General features: G+C 37.8%; 1 protein-coding gene across 1 annotated transcript in view; it reads right to left on the reverse strand.

Moving 5' to 3' along the window:
* Nucleotides 1-1,569: 1,569 nt before the first annotated feature.
* The window catches only part of LOC101894081 (uncharacterized), a 36,732-nt gene continuing 15,816 nt past the window's right edge, over nucleotides 1,570-22,485 (reverse strand). Inside the window, exon 4 of the mRNA XM_059123497.1 lies at nucleotides 1,570-1,707. Coding sequence (XP_058979480.1) covers nucleotides 1,570-1,707 — 138 coding nt within the window. The remainder of the gene's footprint in view (nucleotides 1,708-22,485) is intronic.

Raw genomic sequence — 22,485 nt, forward strand, 5'->3', positions numbered from 1 at the left:
TCTAGGCAGCCCTAGAAGACCTTGAGCTCTTCTAGGCAGCCCTAGAAGACCTTGAGCTCTTCTAGGCAGCCCTAGAAGACCTTGAGCTCTTCTAGGCAGCCCTAGAAGACCTTGAGCTCTTCTAGGCAGCCCTAGAAGACCTTGAGCTCTTCTAGGCGGCCCTAGAAGACCTTGAGCTCTACTAGGCGGGGCCCTAGAAGACCATGAGCTCTTCTAGGCGGCCCTAGAAGACCTTCATCTCTTTTTAGCGAGAATCGTTATTCTACTGGTTGGAATTTAAGATTTCCCATTGGAAAATTTAAATCATCTGCCCTGCGACCAATCTATTTTCCCTTGGCAAAAATAATTTTTAAGTGCGGCTCATAATTATTGTTTACCAACCGAGTTGAGGAATTCCATTTGATGGTTTCGCCCATCTCCCGTCCATGTTGCTGGCAACGGATGCAGCAGAGATGCTGCTCATGGTGGCCGGCGAAGTGGTAGTTGTGACAAGCCAGCCAATGTCAGTGTAACTCAGCCAGTGGGTGCTGCTGGGTGTGAGCTGTCTTGTTCATCAGCATGTCAGCTCTTGCTGTTCGGGAAACGGAAGCTTATCCATCAAATATTTGCATTTGTTAAGTTAATGCCTTAAGGCTCTGTTTGTTGAGTTATTAAGGGTGAAATTAAGGAAATTGCACAAAAAAAAAAAACAAAAAAAAAAGAAACTGAAAAACCAAAGCCAAAGAGAAGGAAACGATGAAGGAGAAGCTAAACAGAAAAAAAATATTTTGAATTCTGGGAAACTGTTTTAGAAAGCAGAGTTATGGCAATGAAGAGATGGGATGTCAAAGAGGAAGAATAAGGAAGTTGTGAAGGATTTCACGGAGAGGGAGAGGGGAAGGGGGAGAGATTTTTTGAAATGGAATTGTATCCTGTAGATTTTTTTGGAACAATGGTCCTCCAAACATCTCGAGTTGAAACTATCCCAATAGAAGCCACCCAAATGGGCTTCCCTAAATTTCCTTCTGGTGTCTTTGTAGCACCAAGGAATCCCCTCTTCAATACTTAAAAATTCCCCTCTCTTCTCAACTATTTCCCGCGAATGAATGTGGTTCCTCGTAAAACATGGGATTAGTAACTCCTCTCTTTTCCAAAGAAGTTATGAAGGATTTCTTGGAGAGGGAGAGAGAGACATCTTAAAATGGATTTGGATCCTGGATTAAGGAGATTTTTTTTCTTGGAACAATGGTCCTCCCTGGTCTCTAGTTGACCAATGATTTCTAAGTTCCATGGGGCTAAAATATCCTAAAAGTAGCCACCCTAATGGGCTCCCAAAATGTTCTTCAAGTGTCCTTGCAGCACCAAGGATTCGCCTCTACCAAAATAGTCAAAAATCTCCCTCACTTCTCAACCATTTCCCTCACTTCTCAACCATAGCTGAGGCTCCTTGTGGGATTAGTAACTCTTTTTTTTTCAGGGAAGTTGTGGAGGATTTCTTGGAGAGGGAGGGATTGAGGATATTTTTTGTTACAACAATGGTCTTTCCTGGTCTCGTGTTGACCAATGATTCCCAATTTCCATAGGGATAAACTATCCTAAAATTTCCTTCAGGTGTCCTTTTACCACCAAGGATTCACCGTTTCCAAAATAGCCCGCAAGTAGCTGTGGCTCCTTGTTAAACATGGGATTAGCGACTCCTCTCATTTCCAAAGAAGTTGTGGAGGATTTCTTTGAGAGGGAGAGAGAGATTTTTTTAAGTGAATTTGTATCCCGGATTAAGCGGATTTTTGGTTGGAACAATGATCCTCCATGGTCTTGAGTTGACCAATGATTTCTAGGTTCCATGGGGCTAAAATATCCTAAAAGTAGCCACCCTAATGGGCTCTCAAAATTTTCTTCATGTGTCCTTGTAGCACCAAGGATTCCCCTCTTCAATACTTAAAAATTCCCCTCTTTTCTCAACTATTTCCCGCAAATGGATGTGGCTCCTCGTAAAACATGGGGTTAGTAACTCCTCTCTTTTCCATGAAGTTATGAAGGATGAAGGAGAGGGAGGGAGAGCATTTTTTAAATGGATTTGTATCCTGGGTTAAGCGGATTTTTTGTTGGAACAATGGTCCTCAATGGTCTTGAGTTGACCAATTATTTCTAGGTTCCATGGGGCTAAAATATCCTAAAAGTAGCCACAAAATTTCCTTCTGGTGTCCTTGTAGCACCAAGGATTCGCCTCTACCAAAATAGTCAAAAATCTCCCAAACTTCTCATCCATTTCCCACGAGTAGCTGTGGCTCCTTGTTAAATGATTTCTATTTCCATGGTGCTAAACTCTCCCGATAGTAGCCACCCCTAGAGGATCTCAAAATTTCCATCAGGTGTCCTTGTAGCAGCAAGGATTCACCTCTCCAATTGCCAAAAATTTCCCTCACTTCTCAAATTTTTCCCACGAAAAAATGTGGCTCCTCGTAAAAAATGGGATTAGTAATTCCTATTTTTCGGGGAAGTTGTGGAGGATTTCTTGGGGAGGAAGAGATAGAGAGACATTTTAAAATGGATTTTTATCCTGGATTCAGGAGGATTTTTTTTTTTTTGGTCTCGAGTTGACCAATAACACCCAATTTCCAATAATCTACCCCAATAGTAGTCGACAGAAGAGGCTCCCAAAATTTCCTTCAGGTATCCTTGTAGCTCCAAGGATTCACCTCTTCCAAAATATTCAAAAATTTCCCTAACTTCTCAACCATTTCCCACGAGTAGCTGTGACTTCTTGTTAAACATGAGATTAAGGACTCCTTTTTTTCCAGGGAAGTTGGGGAGGATTTCTTTGGGAGAGAGAGAGAGATATTTTAAAAATCGATTTGTATCCTGGATTGAGCGAATTTTTGTTGGAACAATGGTCCAACCTGGTCTCGAGTTGACCAATAATTCCCAATTTCCATAGGAGTAATCTAAGCCAATAACAGCCACCTAAATTGTTATCTTGGATTCAGGAGATTTTTTTTGGGAACAGTGGTCCTCCTTAGTCTCGGGTTGACCAAAAATTCTCCGTTTCTGTAGGGGTAATCTTCCCCAATAGTAGCCACCCATGTAGGCTTTCAAAATATCCTTTAGGTATCCTTGTAGGATTCCCCTCTTTAAAAGTCAAAAATCTCCCTCACTTCTCAACAATTTCCCGCGAGTATCTATGACTCCTTGTTAAACATGGGATTAGCGACTCATCTCTTTTTTCCTTTTCTTTTCTCTCCTCTTCTCTTCTTCTCCTTTTTGACATTCCCCAATGTCTGGAAACTTTCAATGCTAGCACAAATCAAAAGTTTGTGGAAAAACATTTCCAAAGAAATTTTCATTTTCATTTATCTGCGATAATCATCAGGACATACCTCCAGATCAAGAGACAAAACCTACGGTAAGAGCAGGCACTTCTTTTTGAAGGAGTTTTTTTTTCGTTCGAACAAAAAAAATTCTACCAAAGGACAATCAGAAAAAAAAGCGCAGAACTAATAAACTTTGACAACAAAAAACCTCACGGAGGACTGCAAAACAATAAAACACCAACAACACGAAATCACCGGCCACAATAACTTTTTTAATTATCCTTCGGAGTCCGCATAATTATGGGCAAACATTTAAAACTAGAAACGAATAGAAAAAGAGACATTTCCAAAAAAAAAAAACACCAGCATCCATCATGTCCTTAAAAAACCAACCATTGAACAGCAACAACTATTAGGCCAGGAACAAATAAAAAAAAACGACGACGGCGCAGAGACATTTGCTCATTTGACTTTGTCTACACGAGGATTACAAGGCTCGACGAACGAACGACAGAAAAAAAACCGGGACACCAAAACTGCTGTTTTAAAAGATTTCAGCCCAATTGTTGTTGTTGTTTTTATTATTGTCATCCTTGTTCCAGGACTGCCTACTACTTCGTTTGCCCACAGACTCATTGAGGACAAGTTACGACTCCAACACAAAAAAGGACGTTGCCATTCTTTTTGCCATATCTTGGTAATGTAAGAGAGGTAATCACCGAATGGAACAAGTTTGAAATTACTTTTGCTGGTAAAGAAGTTGCAACAACAATAAAACAGTTGTAGCAGCTCCAACAACAACAACCAAGCCATAGACACATACCAAAATTGTAAAATGAGCCAACATTTTACAAGTGTTCTTTTTGGGCGATTTTTTTAAGTTCGGTTACGCTACGAAGTGTGTTCTATGGCAATCAAGATAACCAGGTCTTCCATGCCAAACAAGCCATATGTGTCATAGCAGACCAGTAGGTATTTTATGTGCCATAAAGGCCCAAAAGGACTTCCAGGTGTCATGGAAGACAAGTATTAACTAAAAGTAACAACAGGTCCTCCATGTGCCGTAGAAGCCCAAAAGTTCTTTAACATGTCATACAGGACCAACAGGTCTTATATTTGTCTCACAGGACCAATATGTATTTTATATGTCACACAGGACCAACAGGTCCTCTATATGTCATAAAAGCCCAGCAGATCTTCTCCGTGCTCTACAGGACCAACAGGTTTTTTATAAGTCATAAAAGTCGAACAGGTCTTCTATGTGTCAAAGAAATTCAACAGGTCTTCTATGTGTCATAGAACCCCAACTGGTCTTCCAGGTGTCACAGAACACCAACAAGTCAACTCTGATTCATACATGACCAACAGGACTTTTATAAGACATAGAAGCCCAGACGATCTTCTTTGTGCTCTACCAGACCAACAGATCTTCTATATGTCATACAAGATCAACAAGTATGTCATACAAGACCAACAGATCTCCTATATGTCATACAAGACCAATATGAATTTTATAAGTCACAAAAAACCAACAGGTCTTCTTTGTGTTCTGCATGATCAACGGGTATTTTATATGCCATACAGTACAAGCAGATCTTCTATGTGTCGTAGAAAACCAATAAGTCTTCTATATGTCATATAGGACCAACAGGTCTAATTTATGTCAAACAGGACCAATAGTTGTTTTTATACGTCATAGAAGCCTAACAGGCCTTCTCTGTTAGGAGAAAGGACCATCAGGTCTTTTATACTTCATACGGACCAACATGTCTTCTATATGTCATACAAGACTAAGAGGTCCTCCATTTGGAATAAGAATTAAATGTGTCTTGGAGGCCCAACAGATCTTTTATGTGTCATACAAGACAAAGAGGAATTCTATATGTCAAACAGAACTAATATATCTCTTTTATGGCATAGAAGCCCACAAGGTCTTTTCTACAACAGGAATAACAGGTATTTCATATGTCATACAGGACCAACAGGTCTTCTTTATGTCATGCAAGACCAACAGGTCTTCCCTGTGTTCTAAAGGACCAACAGGTATTTTATATGCCATACCGGACCAACAGATCTTCTATGTGTCATAGAAATCCAACAGGTCTTCTATGTGTCATAGAAGACCCTCAGACCTTTCAGATGTCATAGAAGGACACAATGGCACCTGGAAGACCATAAAAGACCGCATAAGCCTTCCAGATACCATCGAAGATCCTCAGACTTGTTGGGTCTTCCATGTGTCATAGAACCCCTCAGGGCTTTTTAGATGTCATAGGAGGACACAATGGCACCTGGAAGACCATAAAAGTCACCCCTTAAGCCTTCTCTAGGGGTGACATCGAAGATCCTCAGATCTTCATGCAACTATAAAAGGCCCTCAGGATGTCTGGGTGCCATAGAAGATACCCCAATTTCTTCTAGGAGCCATGAAAGAATCCCTTCAAGGTGTCATAGAAAATGCTCCTGTTTTCTAGTTGACATAGAAGATCCTCAGGACTTCCAGTTTCCATAGAAGATTCTCGGATACTCCAGGTGCCATAGGAGACCCCCATTTTTTCTAGGGACCATCGAAGAATCTCAAGTCATTTCAAGGTGTCACAGGACCTTCCAGGTGTCATAGAGAACCATCCAGTCTTGTAGGTAACGTAGAAGATCCTCAGGACTTCCAGGTTCCATGGTAGATTCTAGGGTATTCTAGGCGCCTCAGGTCTTCTTGGGGCCATGGAAGATCTTTAGGGGTTCTAGGTGCCATAGAAAGCCCTCAGATCTTTTAGAAGCTATAAAAGACCCACATGTCATCTAAGAACCAAAGACACACCTCTAGCTGTCATAAAATACTTTCAGGTTTTCTAGGAGCCATAAGAGAACTTCAGGTTTTCTAGGAACTACATACGACCCTCTGGCTTTCTGGGTATCATAGAAGACCTTCAAGTCTTGCAGGTGTCACAGGTCATCTAAGAACCAAAGACACACCTATAGCTGCCATAAATTACTTTCAGGTTTTCTAGGAACCATATGCGGGTGTCATAAGAGATCGTGAGTCTTTGTAGGAGTCTTTGAAGACCCTCAAAGACTCTAGATGCCCATGAGTTCTTCTAGGAGACCCTAAAAAAACCTCACTTTTCTAGGAGGCCCAGAAGACTTCTAGCTCTTCTTGGAGTTCCTCGAAGACTTCAAGAGGCCCTAGAAGATTTCTAGCTCTTGGAGGCTTTAGAAGACTTCTAGCTCTTCTTGGAGGCCCTAGAAGACCTCTAGCTCTTCTAGGCGGCTTCTAGAAGACTTCCAGCTCTTCTACGCGACGCTCGAAGGCCTTGAGCTCTTCTACGCGACGCTAGAAGGCCTTGAGCTCTTCTAGGCGACGCTGGAAGACCTTGAGCTCTTTTAGTCGACGTAGAAGACCTCGAGCACCAGCTCTTTTAGGCGGCCCTAGAAGACCACCAGCTCTTCTTGGCTGCCCTAGAAGACCTCAAGCTCTTCTAGGCGGCCCTAGAAGACCTCAAGCTAGGAGGCCCTAGAAGACCTCAAGCTCTTCTAGGCGGCCCTAGAAGACATTGAGCTCTTCTAGGCGACAATAGAAGACCTCCAGCTCTTCTAGGAAACACTATAAGAACTTAAGCTCTTCTAGGCGATGCTAGAAGGCCTCTAGCTCTTCTAGGCGGCCTCAGAAGACCACCAGCTCTTCTAGACCACGAGATCTTCTAGGCTGCCCTATAAGACCATGAGTTCTTCTAGCGGCCCTAGAAGATCATGAGCTTTTCTAGGCGGCCCTGGAAGACCGTGAGCTCTTCTCGTCTTTGGCGCCTAGAAGTTCTTTCTTTTCTCTGCCACCCTAGAAATTTTTTGTTATTCTTTCTTTAAATTTGAATAATTTTCCTACACTTGCTGTACTACGCCTAAAAGTCGACTTCATTTTCCATTCCGCATTGTCACTTTTGTCCTTTGTCATTTGCTATTTACACGTAGGCTGGCTGTAGTCATTTTTGCTATTCCTAATATTCTTTTGTTTCTTGTTTTTTGGCCAATTCCAGAGCCCCTTTCCCCTCCCCTTGCCATCATCTCCTCAAGTATCTGCAGCTCATATCCTCTGATTGTCCTGCTCATTATTTCATGGGTGTTCTATGCAATTTGACTTTTAAACAAGCCGAGAACGAAAGGAACCGCAGAATTTCCACTTTTCGAAAAAACGAAAGATGGGAAGCTGCAGGCAAAGCAATGACGGAAATGTTATCTCCCATACACCCAAAAAAAATAGAAGAAGCAGAATCAGAGTAGCTGGCAAATAAATGAATGATAGTAGTCTCCATTTCCACTGGGCAAACAGGAATAAAAATTAAGGATTTATTCCTATGTACGGTGTCTCCTTGTGATTCCTGCTTCATTTTTTTGGCTGATGTTGTCCCAGCAAAGGGTTGAATTTCATTACAGGAGGGGTGGAGGAGGAGGGGAAGGGGATGTAGTTTTGCATTAAACGAGATTGAGACATAACATTTAAGGACACTGCAATTATTTACATACGCTTTATAAGTCCTACGTACACACACGTACATCGGATGTGAGAGCTCATCCAGAGGATGAATGGAACTTCTTTTGTTCGGCGCTGTTATGGATTTTACTATTATGGCTAAAGTTTAATTGTTGTTGTGGTTGTTTTTGTCTTTGTTGTTGGTGAGTTAACAAAAAAGCTTTTGATGCGGAGGATGGGGGAAGGCTTTAAGTACTTTTAATGGTTACTTTTGGTTGCCAATGTTGTTCGTGTTTTTCTTTTGGCTTTTGGCTGGAATTAAGTGAAGTACTCAGGATGATAAGAAGATGGAGAGTAAGGGAATAGCTATTTAAAATGAAAACGGGATATGGATTACTTAAAGGTTGACGATTGTCTCCTGTGCAGTTAAGCCCATTTAATATCAGCTAAGCCCGGGAGTAATGGCAAGGGCCAAACAACTTAAATTACTCCAATTTTATAACCTCAAAATCATAGACTCCCGAAATGTCCGAACTGCAGAAGAGGACAGAGAGCAAAGTGTAGATATTAACTGTTGAGGATTAAAATGGAGTTTAGAAATAAATTTATGTTGAGGTTGTTCGGTGACGTGAGGTGCAAGGATGAGAAAGGTGTGGAATGCCTCTCCCCAGATTTCCCTTCTTTGCAGGATGAGACGAATAAAAAAACTTTTTTAAAGTTATAAAATAACCCTCGTTTTCTGGGTGCCATAGAAGATTTTCGTTTCTTCTAGGAGCCATGGAAGAATCTCAAGTCCCTTCAAGGTGTCAAAGAAGACCGTAAGGCCTTTCAGGTGACATAGATGATCCTCAGGACTTCCAGTTTCCATAGAAGATTCTCGGGTATTCCAGGTGCCAAGGAAGACGCTTAGGCCTTCTAGGTGCCACAGAAGGCCCTCTGGTTTTCTGGGTGTTATAAAAGACCCCCATTTCTTCTAGGGACCATGGAAGAATCTCAAGTCATTGCAAGGTGTCACAGGACCTTACAGGTGTCATAGAGAACTATTCCGTCTTCTAGGTGACATAGAAGATTCTCAGGACTTCCAGGTTCCATAGTAGATTCTGGGGTATTCTTGGCGCTTCAGGTCTTCTAGGGGCCATGGAAGACCTTCAGGTATTCTAGGTGCCATAGAAAGCCCTCAGATCTTTTAGAAGCCATAAAAGACCCACAGGTCATCTAAGAAACAAAGATACCCCTCTAGCTGCCATAAAATACCTTCAGGTTTTCTAGAAGCCATAAAAGACCTTCAGGTTTTCTAGGAACCATATACGACACTCTGGCTTTCTGGGTATCATAGAAGACCCTCAAGTCTTGCAGGTGTCGTAGGAGATCGTGAGTCTTTGTAGGAGTCTTTGAAGACCTTCGAAGAAGCCATAAAAGACCTTCAGGTTTTCTAGGAACCATATACGACACTCTGGCTTTCTGGGTATCATAGAAGACCCTCAAGTCTTGCAGGTGTCTTAGGAGATCGTGAGTCTTTGTAGGAGTCTTTGAAGACCTTCAAAGACTCTAGATGACCATGATTTCTTCTAGGAGGCCCTAAAAAAGTCGTGGCATAAGTGTGGAGGGTATGTAGATCATTTATTGCATATTCTAAGAAGGCCTGGGAGAAATTTGGCTGTTCTATGTGTCTCAGAGGGCCTAGAGCTCTTCTGTGTCCCATAGAAGTCTATTGTCTTTTTTTCTGTACATTTCTTTAGTATTCTCCATATTTTACAGTGCCTAAAGTTGACTGGACCTTAGAACATTTATTCAATCTCCGGCCTTCCTTAGAGAGAAGAAGAATTTTACTCTTCTCTCAGAATACTTTGGATGTTGGGAACGCCTTGGGTTTCTTAAAGGGTACCCTACCCTTTTAGGGAAAGACAACAGAATCATATCTTAAAATTTTTGGACCTCATGAAAAGAGAAAAAATGGAAAGCTCACAAAGATGTTTAGATGATTCTTGGTTAGAATGGCTTTCCATGAAAACACGAATTTTTTCTCCTCTCTCAGAAGACCTGAGAATACCACATCATGTAAAAATGGAACTTCTTCTGAAAGAAGAGATTTTTTAATAATCAAGGAGAAAAAATTGTGCTTTATCCGAGAAAAGCTTTTGATTTTCGCTGATCAGAATTTCTTGTCATTTACCAAAAGAGCTTTGAAGTTCACTAAGAAAAGATGGTGATCTTCTATTGAAGTAGCTTTTTGTTATCTAAAAGAAAGCTTTAGGTCTTCTCTCCTCTCTGAGAAGATCTACGAACTTCTTCTCTTGTAAGAAAAGCTTTTTTTAATAATCAGTGAGAAATATTGTGGCTTTTACGAAAAGAACTTTTGATTTTCAATATCAACATTTCTTGCCATTTTCACGAAGATCCAAAGGAGTCGAAAAAATTTTTGTGATATTTTATTGAAAAAGATTTTTGGTACCTAAAAGAAAAGCTTTAGGACTTTACCCCTCTTTGAGAAGATCTACGAAATCAATTGAAGTAGAACATCCTCTGAAAGAAGAGCTTTTTATACCCTACAACACTATGTGTTGGGGGTATTATAAGTTTGATTGGCCCAAAAATTATGTAACACCTCGAAATATTGATTTCCCATATAGGAAAGTATATATGGATCTTCCTAGCTCGCCGAGCAGAGTCGATCTAGCTATGTATGTCCGTCCGTCCGTCTGTCCGTCTGTCCGTCTGTCCGTCTGTCCATGTTAATTTGTAATCACTCTACAGGTCGCAATTATGGCCCGATCTTCACGAAATTTAGAATGGAGGTGGGTCTTAGGTCAGAATAGAACCCTATTTCTTTTGGAGATGATCGCATAATATTTAGGGGTTGAAATGGACCAAATACTGAAAAAATGTCGGATTTTGCAGTAGCTATACAGGTCGCAATTATAGACCAATCGACGCGGAATTTCGCATGTAGCTAGAGTTTAGGGCGGGGAAGAAGCCTACCAATTTGGGTGGTCATCGGATAACATTTAGCGGGTAAAATAGACCATATCTTTTGTGTTGAAAAAATTCAAAATTTTTCATTAAACCGCGAATATTTTAAATCCCGGCGAAATCACAAAGCCATGACAAGGTTACTTCTGATCTTTACACTGATGTTAAAATCCAACAAAACGGATATATAGCAAAATATGTGCGATATATATGTTTATCAAAAAAGATATGCTTGAAAAATCTCTTATATGTCGAGAACGACTGAACTGATTTCGAAAGTTCTCATTAGTTTAGAATGGCCTCTTGGCAGGAAAGAAAAAGCGTCTAAAAAAATCGCATAAAAATATCTCTCTAAAGATGAAAATATTGATTTTGTAAAATTTTCTCAAATTTTTTCAATTTTGTCATGTTTTTGGCATATTTTCATTTTGAATTAAACATTTGGTAATATTTCTACAGCTAACAAAACTAAGTAGTTATCAGGATATCATATACAGATCGCATTTATGGCCCGATCCTAACGAAATTTTGCATGGGGATCAGATGAGGGTCAGAATAGAAGCCTATTCTTTTTGGAGATGATCGCCATATATTTAGGGGTTGAAATGGACCAAAAAACTGCAAAATTGTCAGCAGGTCGTAATTATCAACCGATCCTCACGCACATTTGAATGGGGGTTACCGGACATTGCAAAAGCCAAATTGGAAATGAGCAAATTAGTTTATGTTGCTATTATTCGAAAATTAGAGAACGAAACCTGATGTTTTTCTTTATTATTTGGCACAATATCTTGTGGAATTCTTTCGAGTATCTCGCCTATATAAACTGTATCATTTATTGTAGTGTTGTAGGGTATTCAACGGTCGGCCCCGCTCGACTGTAGCCTTTGCTTACTTGTTTAATAATCAATGAGAAAATGTTTGACTTTTACGAGAAGAGCTTTTGATTTTCAATAACCAGAATTTCTGACTATTTGCAAAAACAGCTTTGGAGTCTTATAAGAAAAGATTGAGATACTCTATTAAAAAGGAATCTTGTTATCGACGATACCAGCTTTTGGTTTTCAATGATCATAATTTCTTGTCACTTATCAAAAAGAGCTTGCAAGTCCAATAAGATAATATGCTGATATTCTATTGAAAAGAAAAATCATCTAAAAGAAAATCATCTAAAGCTTTTGGTGTTTTTTATGAAGACATTTTGATCTCCTGAAATACTGCCTTCGGCAAAATAACTTCTAATATTTTTTTGTGGGAGGATATCTCAATATCTTGACATTCCTCGTCAATTAATACAAAAGCTTTTCAGGTCTATGAGAAGAGCTTTTTTCATTTCCTTGAAAGCTTTTGATTTTATATTCAAAAAGCTTTTGGAAAAATAACTTCCGATATTTTTTGGTAGGATATCCCCAGGTCTTAACATTATTTGCCAATTAATACAAAAGCTTTGGAATTTTATGAGAAGAGCTTTTATCATGTCCCAGGAAAGCTTTTGTTCTCTTATTGAAAAAGCTTTCGGCCTTCCTTATGACCTGATTCCTTTTTGGTATTCTATTAAGAGAAGCATAATTATTTTACCCATGCTATCCTAAAGCATTAATTTCCTTATCCCCGGACAGCAGATTCCCTATCCATGTTATCCTGAGGTCGTAATTATTTTAGCCACGTTATCCGGAAAATGTAAATATCATATCCAGGTTATTCTAAGACGGTAGAAATGTTAGCCACATTATCCGGAAGTAATAGAAATTTATCCACTTTATCCTGAGGGTATGAATGCCCATTCTCTGTTATCCTAAAGTGGATAATTACTTTATCCACGTTATCGCAAGGTTGTAAATGCTTTATCCACATTAGCCTACGTTCGAAAATGCATTATCCACATTATTCTGTGGCAGTAAATATTTTATCCATGTTATCCTGAAACTGTAAATGCTTTATCCTCATTGTCCTAAGGTCGAAAATGCATTATCTGCGTTATCCTGATGCAATAAATGCTTTATCGACGTTATCCCGAGGTAGTTAACACCTAATACTCATTATCCTGAGGCAGTAAATACCTTATCCACGTTATCCTGAGGCAGTAAATTCTTTATACACGTTATCCCGAGGTTATAAATGCTTTATCCACATTATCCTAAAGTCTGAAATGTGTTATCCAAGTTATATCGAGACAGTAAATAACTTCTCCATATTATCCTGAGGCGGTATATTCATTATACACGTTATCCTGAGGCAGTTAATACCTTATCCACGTTATCCTGAGGCACTATATGCATTATCAACATTATCCTAAGTTCGAAAATGCATTAACCACGTTATCCTGAGGCAGGAAATGCCTTATCCTCATTATCCCAAGGTAGTTAATACCTTATCCACGTTATCCTGAGCCAGGAAATGTCTTACACACATTATCCCGAGGTTTTATCCACATTATTCTAAAGTCGATAAGGTGTTATCCCCGTTATCTCGAGGCAGTTAATACCTTATCCACATTATCCTGAGGCAGTTAATACCTTATCCACGTTATCCTGAGGCAGTTAATACCTTATCCACGTTATCCTGAGGCAGTTAATACTTCATCCACGTTATCCTGAGGCAGTTAATACCTTATCCGCGTTATCCTGAGGCACTATATGCATTATCAACATTATCCTGAGGCAGTTAATAACTTATCCACGTTATCCTGAGGCACTATATGCATTATCAACATTATCCTGAGGCAGTTAATACTTTATCCACGTTATCCTGAGGCAGTGAATACCTTATCCACGTTATCCGGAGGCCGTTAATACTTATCCACGTTATCCTGAGGCAGTAAATGCCTTATCCTCATTATACCGAGGTAGTTAATACGTTATCCACGTTATCCTGAGGCAGTAAATGCCTTATCCTCATTATCCCGAGGTAGTTAATACCTCATCCACGTTATCCTGAGGTAGTATATGCATTATCCACGTTATCCTGAGCCAGTTAATACCTTATCCATTTTATCCTGAGGCAGTTAATACTTTATACAAGTTATCCTGAGGCAGTATATGCATAATCCACGTTATCCTGAAGCAGTTAATACCTTATCCATGTTGCCCTGAGGCATTTATTACTTTATCCACGTTATCCTGAGGCAGTAAATGCCTTATCCTCATTATCCCGAGCAAGTTAATACCTTATCCACGTTATCCTGAGGCAGTTAATACTTTATCAACGTTATCCTGAGCCAGTTAATACCTTATCCACGTTATCCTGAGGCAGTTAATACCTTATCCCCGTTATCCTGAGGCATTTAATACTTTATCCACGTTATCCTGAGGCAATAAATGCCTTATCCTCATTATCCCGAGCAAGTTAATACTTTATCCACGTTATCCTGAGGCAGTTAATACTTTATCAACGTTATCCTGAGGCAGTTAATACCTTATCCACATTATCCTGAGGCAGTAAATGCCTTATCCTCATTATCCCGAGGTAGTTAATACCTCATCCACGTTATCCTGAGGTAGTATATGCATTATCCACGTTATCCTGAGCCAGTTAATACCTTATCCATTTTATCCTGAGGCAGTTAATACTTTATACACGTTATCCTGAGGCAGTATATGCATAATCCACGTTATCCTGAAGCAGTTAATACCTTATACATGTTGCCCTGAGGCATTTATTACTTTATCCACGTTATCCTGAGGCAGTAAATGCCTTATCCTCATTATCCCGAGCAAGTTAATACCTTATCCACGTTATCCTGAGGCAGTAAATGCCTTATCCTCATTATCCCGAGGTAGTTAATACCTCATCGACGTTATCCTGAGGTCGTATATGCATAATCCACGTTATCCTGAGGCAGTTAATACCTTATCCACGTTATCCAGAGGCATTTAGTATTTTATCCATGTTATCCTGAGGCAGTAAATACCTTATCCACGTTATCCTACATTCGAAAATGCATTATCCACATTATCCCGGGGCAATATATGCATTATCCACTTTATCCCAAGGCAGTAAATACCTTATCCACGTTATCCTGAGTCAGTATATGCCTTATCCACATTATTTTAAAGTCGAAAATGTGTTATCCACGTTATCTCGAGTCAGTTAATACCTTATCCACATTATCCTGAGACAGTATATGCCTTATCCACATTATCCTGAGGCAGTTAATACCTTATCCACGTTATTCTGAGGCAGTATATGCATTATCAACATTATCTTAAGTTCAAAGATGCATTATCCACTTTATCCTGAGGCAGTAAATATCTGTTCCACATTATCCCGAGGTTGTAAATGCCTTATCCACATTATCCTAAAGTCAAAAATATGTTATCCACGTTATATCGAGGCAGTTAATGCCTTATCAACATTGTCCTGAGACAGTATATACATTATCCACGTTATCCTGAGGCAGTTAATACCTTATAAACGTTATCCTGAGGCATTAAATGAATTATCAACGTTATCCCGGGGCAGTATATGCATTATCCACATTATTCCAAGGCAGTAAATACCTTATCCACGTTATCCTGAGTCAGTATATGCCTTATCTACATTATCCTAAAGTCGAAAATGTGTTATCCACGTTATCTCGAGGCAGTTAATACCTTATTCACATTGTCCTGAGACATTATATACATTATTAACATTATCCTAAGTTCGAAAATTCATTATCCAAGTTATCCTGAGGCAGTAAATATCTTGCTCACGTTATCCCGAGGTTGTAAATGCTTTATCCACATTACCCTAAGGTCTAAAATGCATTATGCTCGTTATCCTGGGGCAGTTAAGACCTTATCCTCTTCATTCTGAGGCAGTGAAAACCTTATCCACATTATCCTAAGGTCGAAAATACATAATCTACTTTTCATTGCATTTACCTGAGCAAGTAAATATTTTATCCACATTATCCCGAAGCACTTAATACCTTATCCACATTATCCTAAGGTCGGAAAAGCATTAACCACATTATCCTGAGGCAGTTAATACTTTATCCTCGTTATTTTGGGCAGTAGGTGCCTTATCCGCATTAAATATTTTATCTAGTAAAATTAATACATTATCCATATTTCTCGCGATCCTTCGATTCCATAAATGTATGCATTACTTACATTATTTGTATTTTTCTCCTGGCTCTTGAATGCATTATTTACCCTTAACCCTTTCCATCTCCCCATCCTTCGGTCCATTTGCTAGAAGTGTTTCTTTTTCCTTTCCTTTTAACAAATTTACAAAAATCCGTTGCATTCCCACTTAATTATTATTAAATATTAAAATCTTAACTGAAACAACTGCTCGGGCAAAGATATTCAGATTTTAATAACAAAAACGCTTCATTATGTCTTGGAGTTATTGCTGATGCTTCCACTTCCACTTCCTCTTCTTCTGTTTCTCTTTGGCAAAAATTAAAAGTAAAGGCTTGCTTCAAGACGCTCATCAGCAGCGGCACCTTTTCATGTGAAATCCATTGGAAGTTGGCTTTCTTTTCAAATGAATTCAGTCGTTGACTACGGGAATCAAGGCAATGAAGGCTGTCAACCAAACCAAACCACCCACACAAACAACCAACCACTACATATCCACCCCACCCCCCTCCCCCACAATCCACATGGATATGTTAATGACTGTCTTGATTATGTTGATGACTCTGAAGAGTTTTGTTAATTTTAAGGTTTACCTAATAACTATATTAATTTTTACTCTCTCTCTCTCTCTCTCTCTCGCTCTCTTTCAAATGCTTGCTATTGCTGTCTTTGTCTCCTTCTGTGTTTCTTTTTTGCCATAAGCAAAAGAAGCTGCACACACACAGACACACCCGCACATACACTCTCCTCTCCACTCCTCTCCTTAGAATCCACAGTTTTGCCTTGCGAGACATTTGCGTTCTGGCTATGGAGCAAAGTTATTTTATTCCACCTTCTTCAAGATTGTGTGTGGCCATTGTTAATGTAGCAGCATCTTTTCCATCAGCAGCCATTCGGCGTTATTCCACTTGTGTGTTGTTGTTTTTACGGTTGTGTTGTTGTTGCTGTTACTGCCGATGGATCAGTAGCTGGTGTGAATGAAAGTTGGTTCATCACGCAGATAACAATGTCGTCGTCGCTAAGTGGTATATTCATATGGAGATTTTTCTTCTTTTCGCCAACGCCAATGATAGCAAAGGCAATAACAACAAAAGCGGCAACATGAACAACAACAACTAGATATGTTGGCAATAGAAAATGTTGCAGGAGAGGGTTATGATATTGAAAAGGGAAAAAAATATTATTAGGTGTAGCAGGAGTTTTTTTCTTTGAAGGCTTCAGAGTTCCGGATAGCTGATTCTGGACAATATTAAAAAAGTACATTGAAGATATAATCAAGGACAGGAAAGAGCCCCATGCTCCCACAAAGAAGACAAGGAGAACTAAATTATGCCGAAAGGTAATACATTGGGAGTGAAAGTAAAACAATAGAGGAGCCCTTTGGTCCACAGAAGAGCTGTAGATCTTCTATGGCTCATAAAAGAGCTTTATTTCTTCTATGGCTCATAGAAGAGCTGAAGGTCTACTGTGGCTCATAGAAGAGTTCAAGGTCTTCTATGGCTCATAGAAGAGCTCAAGGTCTTCTATGGCCCATAAAAGAGCTCAAGGTCTTCTATGGGTCATAGAAGAGTTCAAGGTCTTCTATGGCACATAGAAGAGCTCAAGGACTTCTATGGCTTATAGAAGAGCTGAAGGTCTTCTATGGCTCATAGAAGAGCTCAAGGTCTTCTATGGCTCATAGAAGAGCTCATAGTCTTCTATGGCTCATAGAAGAGCTCAAGGTCTTCTATTGCTCATAGAAGAGCTGAAGGTCTTCTATGGCTCATAGAATAGCTCAAGGTTTTCTATGGCTCATAGAAGAGCTGAAGGTCTCCTATGGCTCATAGAAGAGCTGAAGGTCTCCTATGGCTCATAGAAGAGCTGAAGGTCTTCTATGGCTCATAGATGAGCTCAAGGTCTTCTATGGCTCATAGAAGAGCTCAAGGTCTTCTATGGCTCATAGAAGAGCTCAAGGTCTTCTATGGCTCATAGAAGAGCTCAAGGTCTTCTATGGCTCATAGAAGAGCTCAAGGTCTTCTATGGCTCATAGAAGAGCTCAAGGTCTTCTATGGCGCATAGAAGAGCTCAAGGTCTTCTATGGCTCATAGAAGAGTTCAAGGTCTTCTATGGCTCATAGAAGAGCTCAAGGTCTTCTATGGCTCATAGAAGAGCTCAAGGTCTTCTATGGCTCATAGAAGAGCTCAAGGTCTTCTATGGGTCATAGAAGAGCTCAAGGTCCTCTATGGCTCATAGAAGAGCTCAAGGTCTTCTATGGCTCATAGAAGAGCTCAAGGTCTTCTATGGCTCATAGAAGAGCTCAAGGTCTTCTATGGCTCATAGAAGAGCTCAAGGTCTTCTATGGCTCATATACTATTTCAGGATAATGTGAATAAATTTTTCAATGTTCCAGGGAAATACGGACCAGGTCTTTACTGTATCGGGTGCGACGTGAATAGGTCTCAGGATATCGTAGATGAGGTACTAAGTGACCTCAGGATAAGATATTATTTGATGTAGGAAACGTGGATAAAATCGTTAATACCTCTGGATATCACGGTTAATAAATTAACTGCCTGCGGATAATGTGGATAGGGTATTAACTGACCCAAGGTAAAGTAATTTCTGCCTGAGGATAAGTTTTATAAAAAATGTGCTACCACAGGATAAATCGGATAATGTAAATAAAGCTTTTTTTTATAAAATAAGTCTAAATTCTATTCTACCTAGTTCCTTGAAGCTTAGAATAAATTTATTGAACCTATCTTATACCCCTCTTCCCAAGCTTCCCCTCCCTCCACCATCCATCCCGCATTACCATATCGCCAATATGGAAATCTTTGGAAAAATCTTTTTGCGTTGTTGCTTAAATTATAATGACATTCAGAGGAGCGTGATGAAAATGTAACAACTTTGCGCTACGTGGCGGGGCAAGTTAAACCTAGACAAGTTACTGGCGGAGGGGGGAAACACATCGTAAGGACATAGTTGCAAAGGAAAGGGGGATGGGGGTGGTATTCTACACAATATTTAAAAGTTGTTAAGGGTAAGTTTTGCTCTGCTAGTTCAAGGTATGTGTATTTATGACTACATGAAGTACAAGCTCTAGTGGAGCTAATACAATGCCAGGCAGGCGGCAGTGGCAGGAACAGCTACAACAACATCGCCAAGCTAAACACAAGCCAGATGAACGAAAGCTAATTTAAGATTACACGTAAATTTTATGGCGTATTAAACTTTGAAGAGGTGATTTGCATGCAAGTAACGGTATTTCAACAATTCTTCCTGTTACAATTTTTCCAACTCGTCCTTTCATGTCCTTCCCCGTTTCTGCCATGCAGCCAGTGAGGCATTGCCGGGGTTGGTTGGTAATTAGAAATTGTCAACACAATAATTGTTTTCTGTTGATTTTAACTTGGCTGGAGGGTGAGATGGGTTTTCGATTTGGTTTGCGACGTTTCCAAACGAGGATGTAAATAAGGATAATGAAAAAAAATTAAAATATGTCTTTGGTCCTTGAAAAAATGTTTTTAAAAAATCCACGTTTGCTTGTAGACCTTGAAAAAAAAAATTTAAAAAATCCACGTTTGCTTGTAGACCTTGAAAAATATTTTTAAAAAATCCACGTTTGCTTGTAGACCTTGAAAAAAAAATTTTTAAAAAATCCACGTTTGCTTGTAGACCTTGAAAAAATATTTTTAAAAAATCCACGTTTGCTTGTAGACCTTGAAAAAATATTTTTAAAAAATCCACGTTTATTTGTAGACCTTGAAAAAATATTTTTTAAAAAATCCACGTTTGCTTGTAGACCTTGAAAAAATATTTTTAAAAAATCCACGTTTGCATGTAGACCTTGAAAAAATATTTTTAAAAAATCCACGTTTATTTGTAGACCTTGAAAAAATAGTTTTAAAAAATCCACGTTTATTTGTAGATTTTAAAAAAATATTTTTAAAAAATCCACGTTTATTCGTAGATTTTGAAAAAATATTTTTAAAAAATCCACGTTTATTTGTAGACCTTTGAAAAAATATTTTTAAAAAATCCACGTTTATTTGTGGAACTTGAAAAAATATTGTAACAAAATCCACTTTTATTGGTGGAGCTTGAAAAAATATTGTAACAAAATCCACTTTTATTTGTGGAGCTTGAAAAAATATTTTTAAAAAATCCACGTTTATTTGTAGACCTTGAAAAAATATTGTAAAAAATCCACGTTTATTTGTGGAGCTTGAAAAATATATTTTTAAAAAATCCGCGTTTATTTGTAGACCTTGAAAAAATATTGTAACAAAATCCACGTTTATTTGTAGACCTTGAAAAAATATTTTTAAAAAATCCACGTTTATTTGTGGAACTTGAAAAAATATTTTTTAAAAAATCCACATTTATTTGTAGACCTTGAAAAAATATTTTTAAAAAATCCACGTTTATTTGTGGAACTTGAAAAAATATTTTTAAAAAATCCAGGTTTATTTGTGGAACTTGAAAAAATATTTTTAAAAAATCCACGTTTATTTGTGGAACTTGAAAAAATATTTTTAAAAAATCCACGTTTATTTGTGGAACTTGAAAAAATATTTTTAAAAAAATCCACGTTTATTTGTAGACCTTGAAAAAATATTTTTTAAAAACCCACGTTTATTTGTAGACCTTGAAAAAATATTTTTAAAAATCCACTTTTGTCTTTGGTCCTTGAAAAAAATAATTTAAAAAAAATCCACATTTGTCCTTGGTCTTTGAAAAATAATTAAAAAAAATCCACATTTGTCCTTGATCCTTGAAAAAAAAATTTTATAAAAAATCCACGTTTGTCCTTGGCCCCTAAAAATTTATTTTTAAAAAAATCCACATTTGTCCTTGGTCTTTGAAAAATAATTTAAAAAAATCCACATTTGTCCTTGGTCTTTGAAAAATAATTAAAAAAAATCCACATTTGTCCTTGATCCTTGAAAAAATAATTTAAAAAAAAATCCACGTTTGTCCTTGACCCCTAAAAATTTATTTTTAAAAAAATCCACATTTGTCCTTGGTCTTTGAAAAATAATTAAAAAAAATCCACATTTGTCCTTGATCCCTGAAAAAATAATTTAAAAAAATCCAGTACTTGGCCCCTAAAAATTTATTTTTAAAAAAATCCACATTTGTCCTTAGTCCTTGAAAAAAAAATAAATAAAATATTTTTAAAAAATCCTCGTTTGTCCTTGGTCCTTGAAAAAATATTTTTAAAAAATCCACGTTTGTCCTTGGTCCTTGAAAGAATATTTTTAAAAAATCCACGTTTGTCCTTGGTCCTTGAAAAAATATTTTTAAAAAATCCACGTTTGTCCTTGGTCCTTGAAAAAATATTTTTAAAAAATCCACGTTTGTCCTTGGTCCTTGAAATAATATTTTTAAAAAATCCACGTTTATTTTTGGTCCTTGAAAAAAGTTTCTTAAATTTTTTATGAATCCTAAGGACATCTGCCATTTGTCCTTGGCTGATTGTAGCATTCCTCATTTTTTCTTATTTCGATTTCAAAAGCCATCATTTAAAAAACTTCTTTGATTTCAAATGTTTCACTTAAGCAGCTGCTGCTGCCGGCACACCCCGCGACTTGATTATCCTCGTCGTGAACATCCTCCCGTGTTCTTCTCTGATTATCCTTGGTGGTATGAACATGAATTCCCTCATTTGCTTATCTCAATGGAAATTGGAATGCTTATTTGTTGTAGAATTTTTTTCTCATACAGTTTTTGTTGTTGTTTTCCTTTTCTTTGTATTGCCAACAATTTTCATTACGATTTAGTTTTAAATTGTTTTTCGTTAAGTTGTTATTAGGCGAAGATAAGTAGGGTGGGGTAAGGGAGGACAATTTTCAAGTTTTCCATTTTTTGGAGGATAATCATCTTCGCCAAAGATCTTATTTAGCTCCAAATGTTATCACGTGTTTTGCGTGTATTCTTCTTCGTTGGCTGCCGCTAAACGGTCCACGTTTGGCCCATAAAAATGATTGAATATTCTAATCACGTTTAGGTCTTAAAGATAATCTTCGCGAAGAATGATGACATTTTTTGGACATGGCTATGACTAAATGGTGGATTATTACCCGGCATAAATGACGTCTAAGTCGTTTACTTTTAAATTGTCTATTTTTTTGGCTGGTGTTTTGGAAAGATATTAGGAGGACTTTTTCATGACTCTTTTGAGGGAAAGAGATGGGCTTTTAGTTAAAAAAAGTATCTAATCATTTGAAAAAAAAAATAAATAAATAAATAAAAAAATAAAATCTAAAAGACTATCAAAACATGTTTTTTTTTCACAAAATTTTCAATTAAAAAAATTTTTTGAGGCCATTTAAAAGGAGATTTCTTTTAATTTTCAATTTTTGGAAGACAATAATTTAAAAAAGAAATTAAAAGACCAGTCAAGAATTTTTTTTATTTATTTATTTTTCTGTTATTGAAGGCCAGAAACAAACATGGATTTTTTAAAAACAATTGTTTCTAAGTCCAAATAAAAACCTGATTTTTTTAATATTTTTTCTGTAGCCAACAAACTTTTAATTAAAAAAAAAAAAAAAAACAATATTTTTTCAAGGGCCAAAGAAAATTAAGATTTTTCAAAAATTATTTCTTAGGGTCGAAAAAACGTTTTCAATGAAAAAAAATAAATTTTTGAAGCAAAGGAGAACTTTTTTTCATTTTTTTTTTTTTAAATTTCAATTATTAACAAAAA

Source organism: Musca domestica, unplaced genomic scaffold, assembly GCF_030504385.1.
Source record: "Musca domestica strain aabys unplaced genomic scaffold, Musca_domestica.polishedcontigs.V.1.1 25, whole genome shotgun sequence".
In the NCBI taxonomy this organism is placed as follows: Eukaryota; Metazoa; Arthropoda; class Insecta; order Diptera; family Muscidae; genus Musca; species Musca domestica.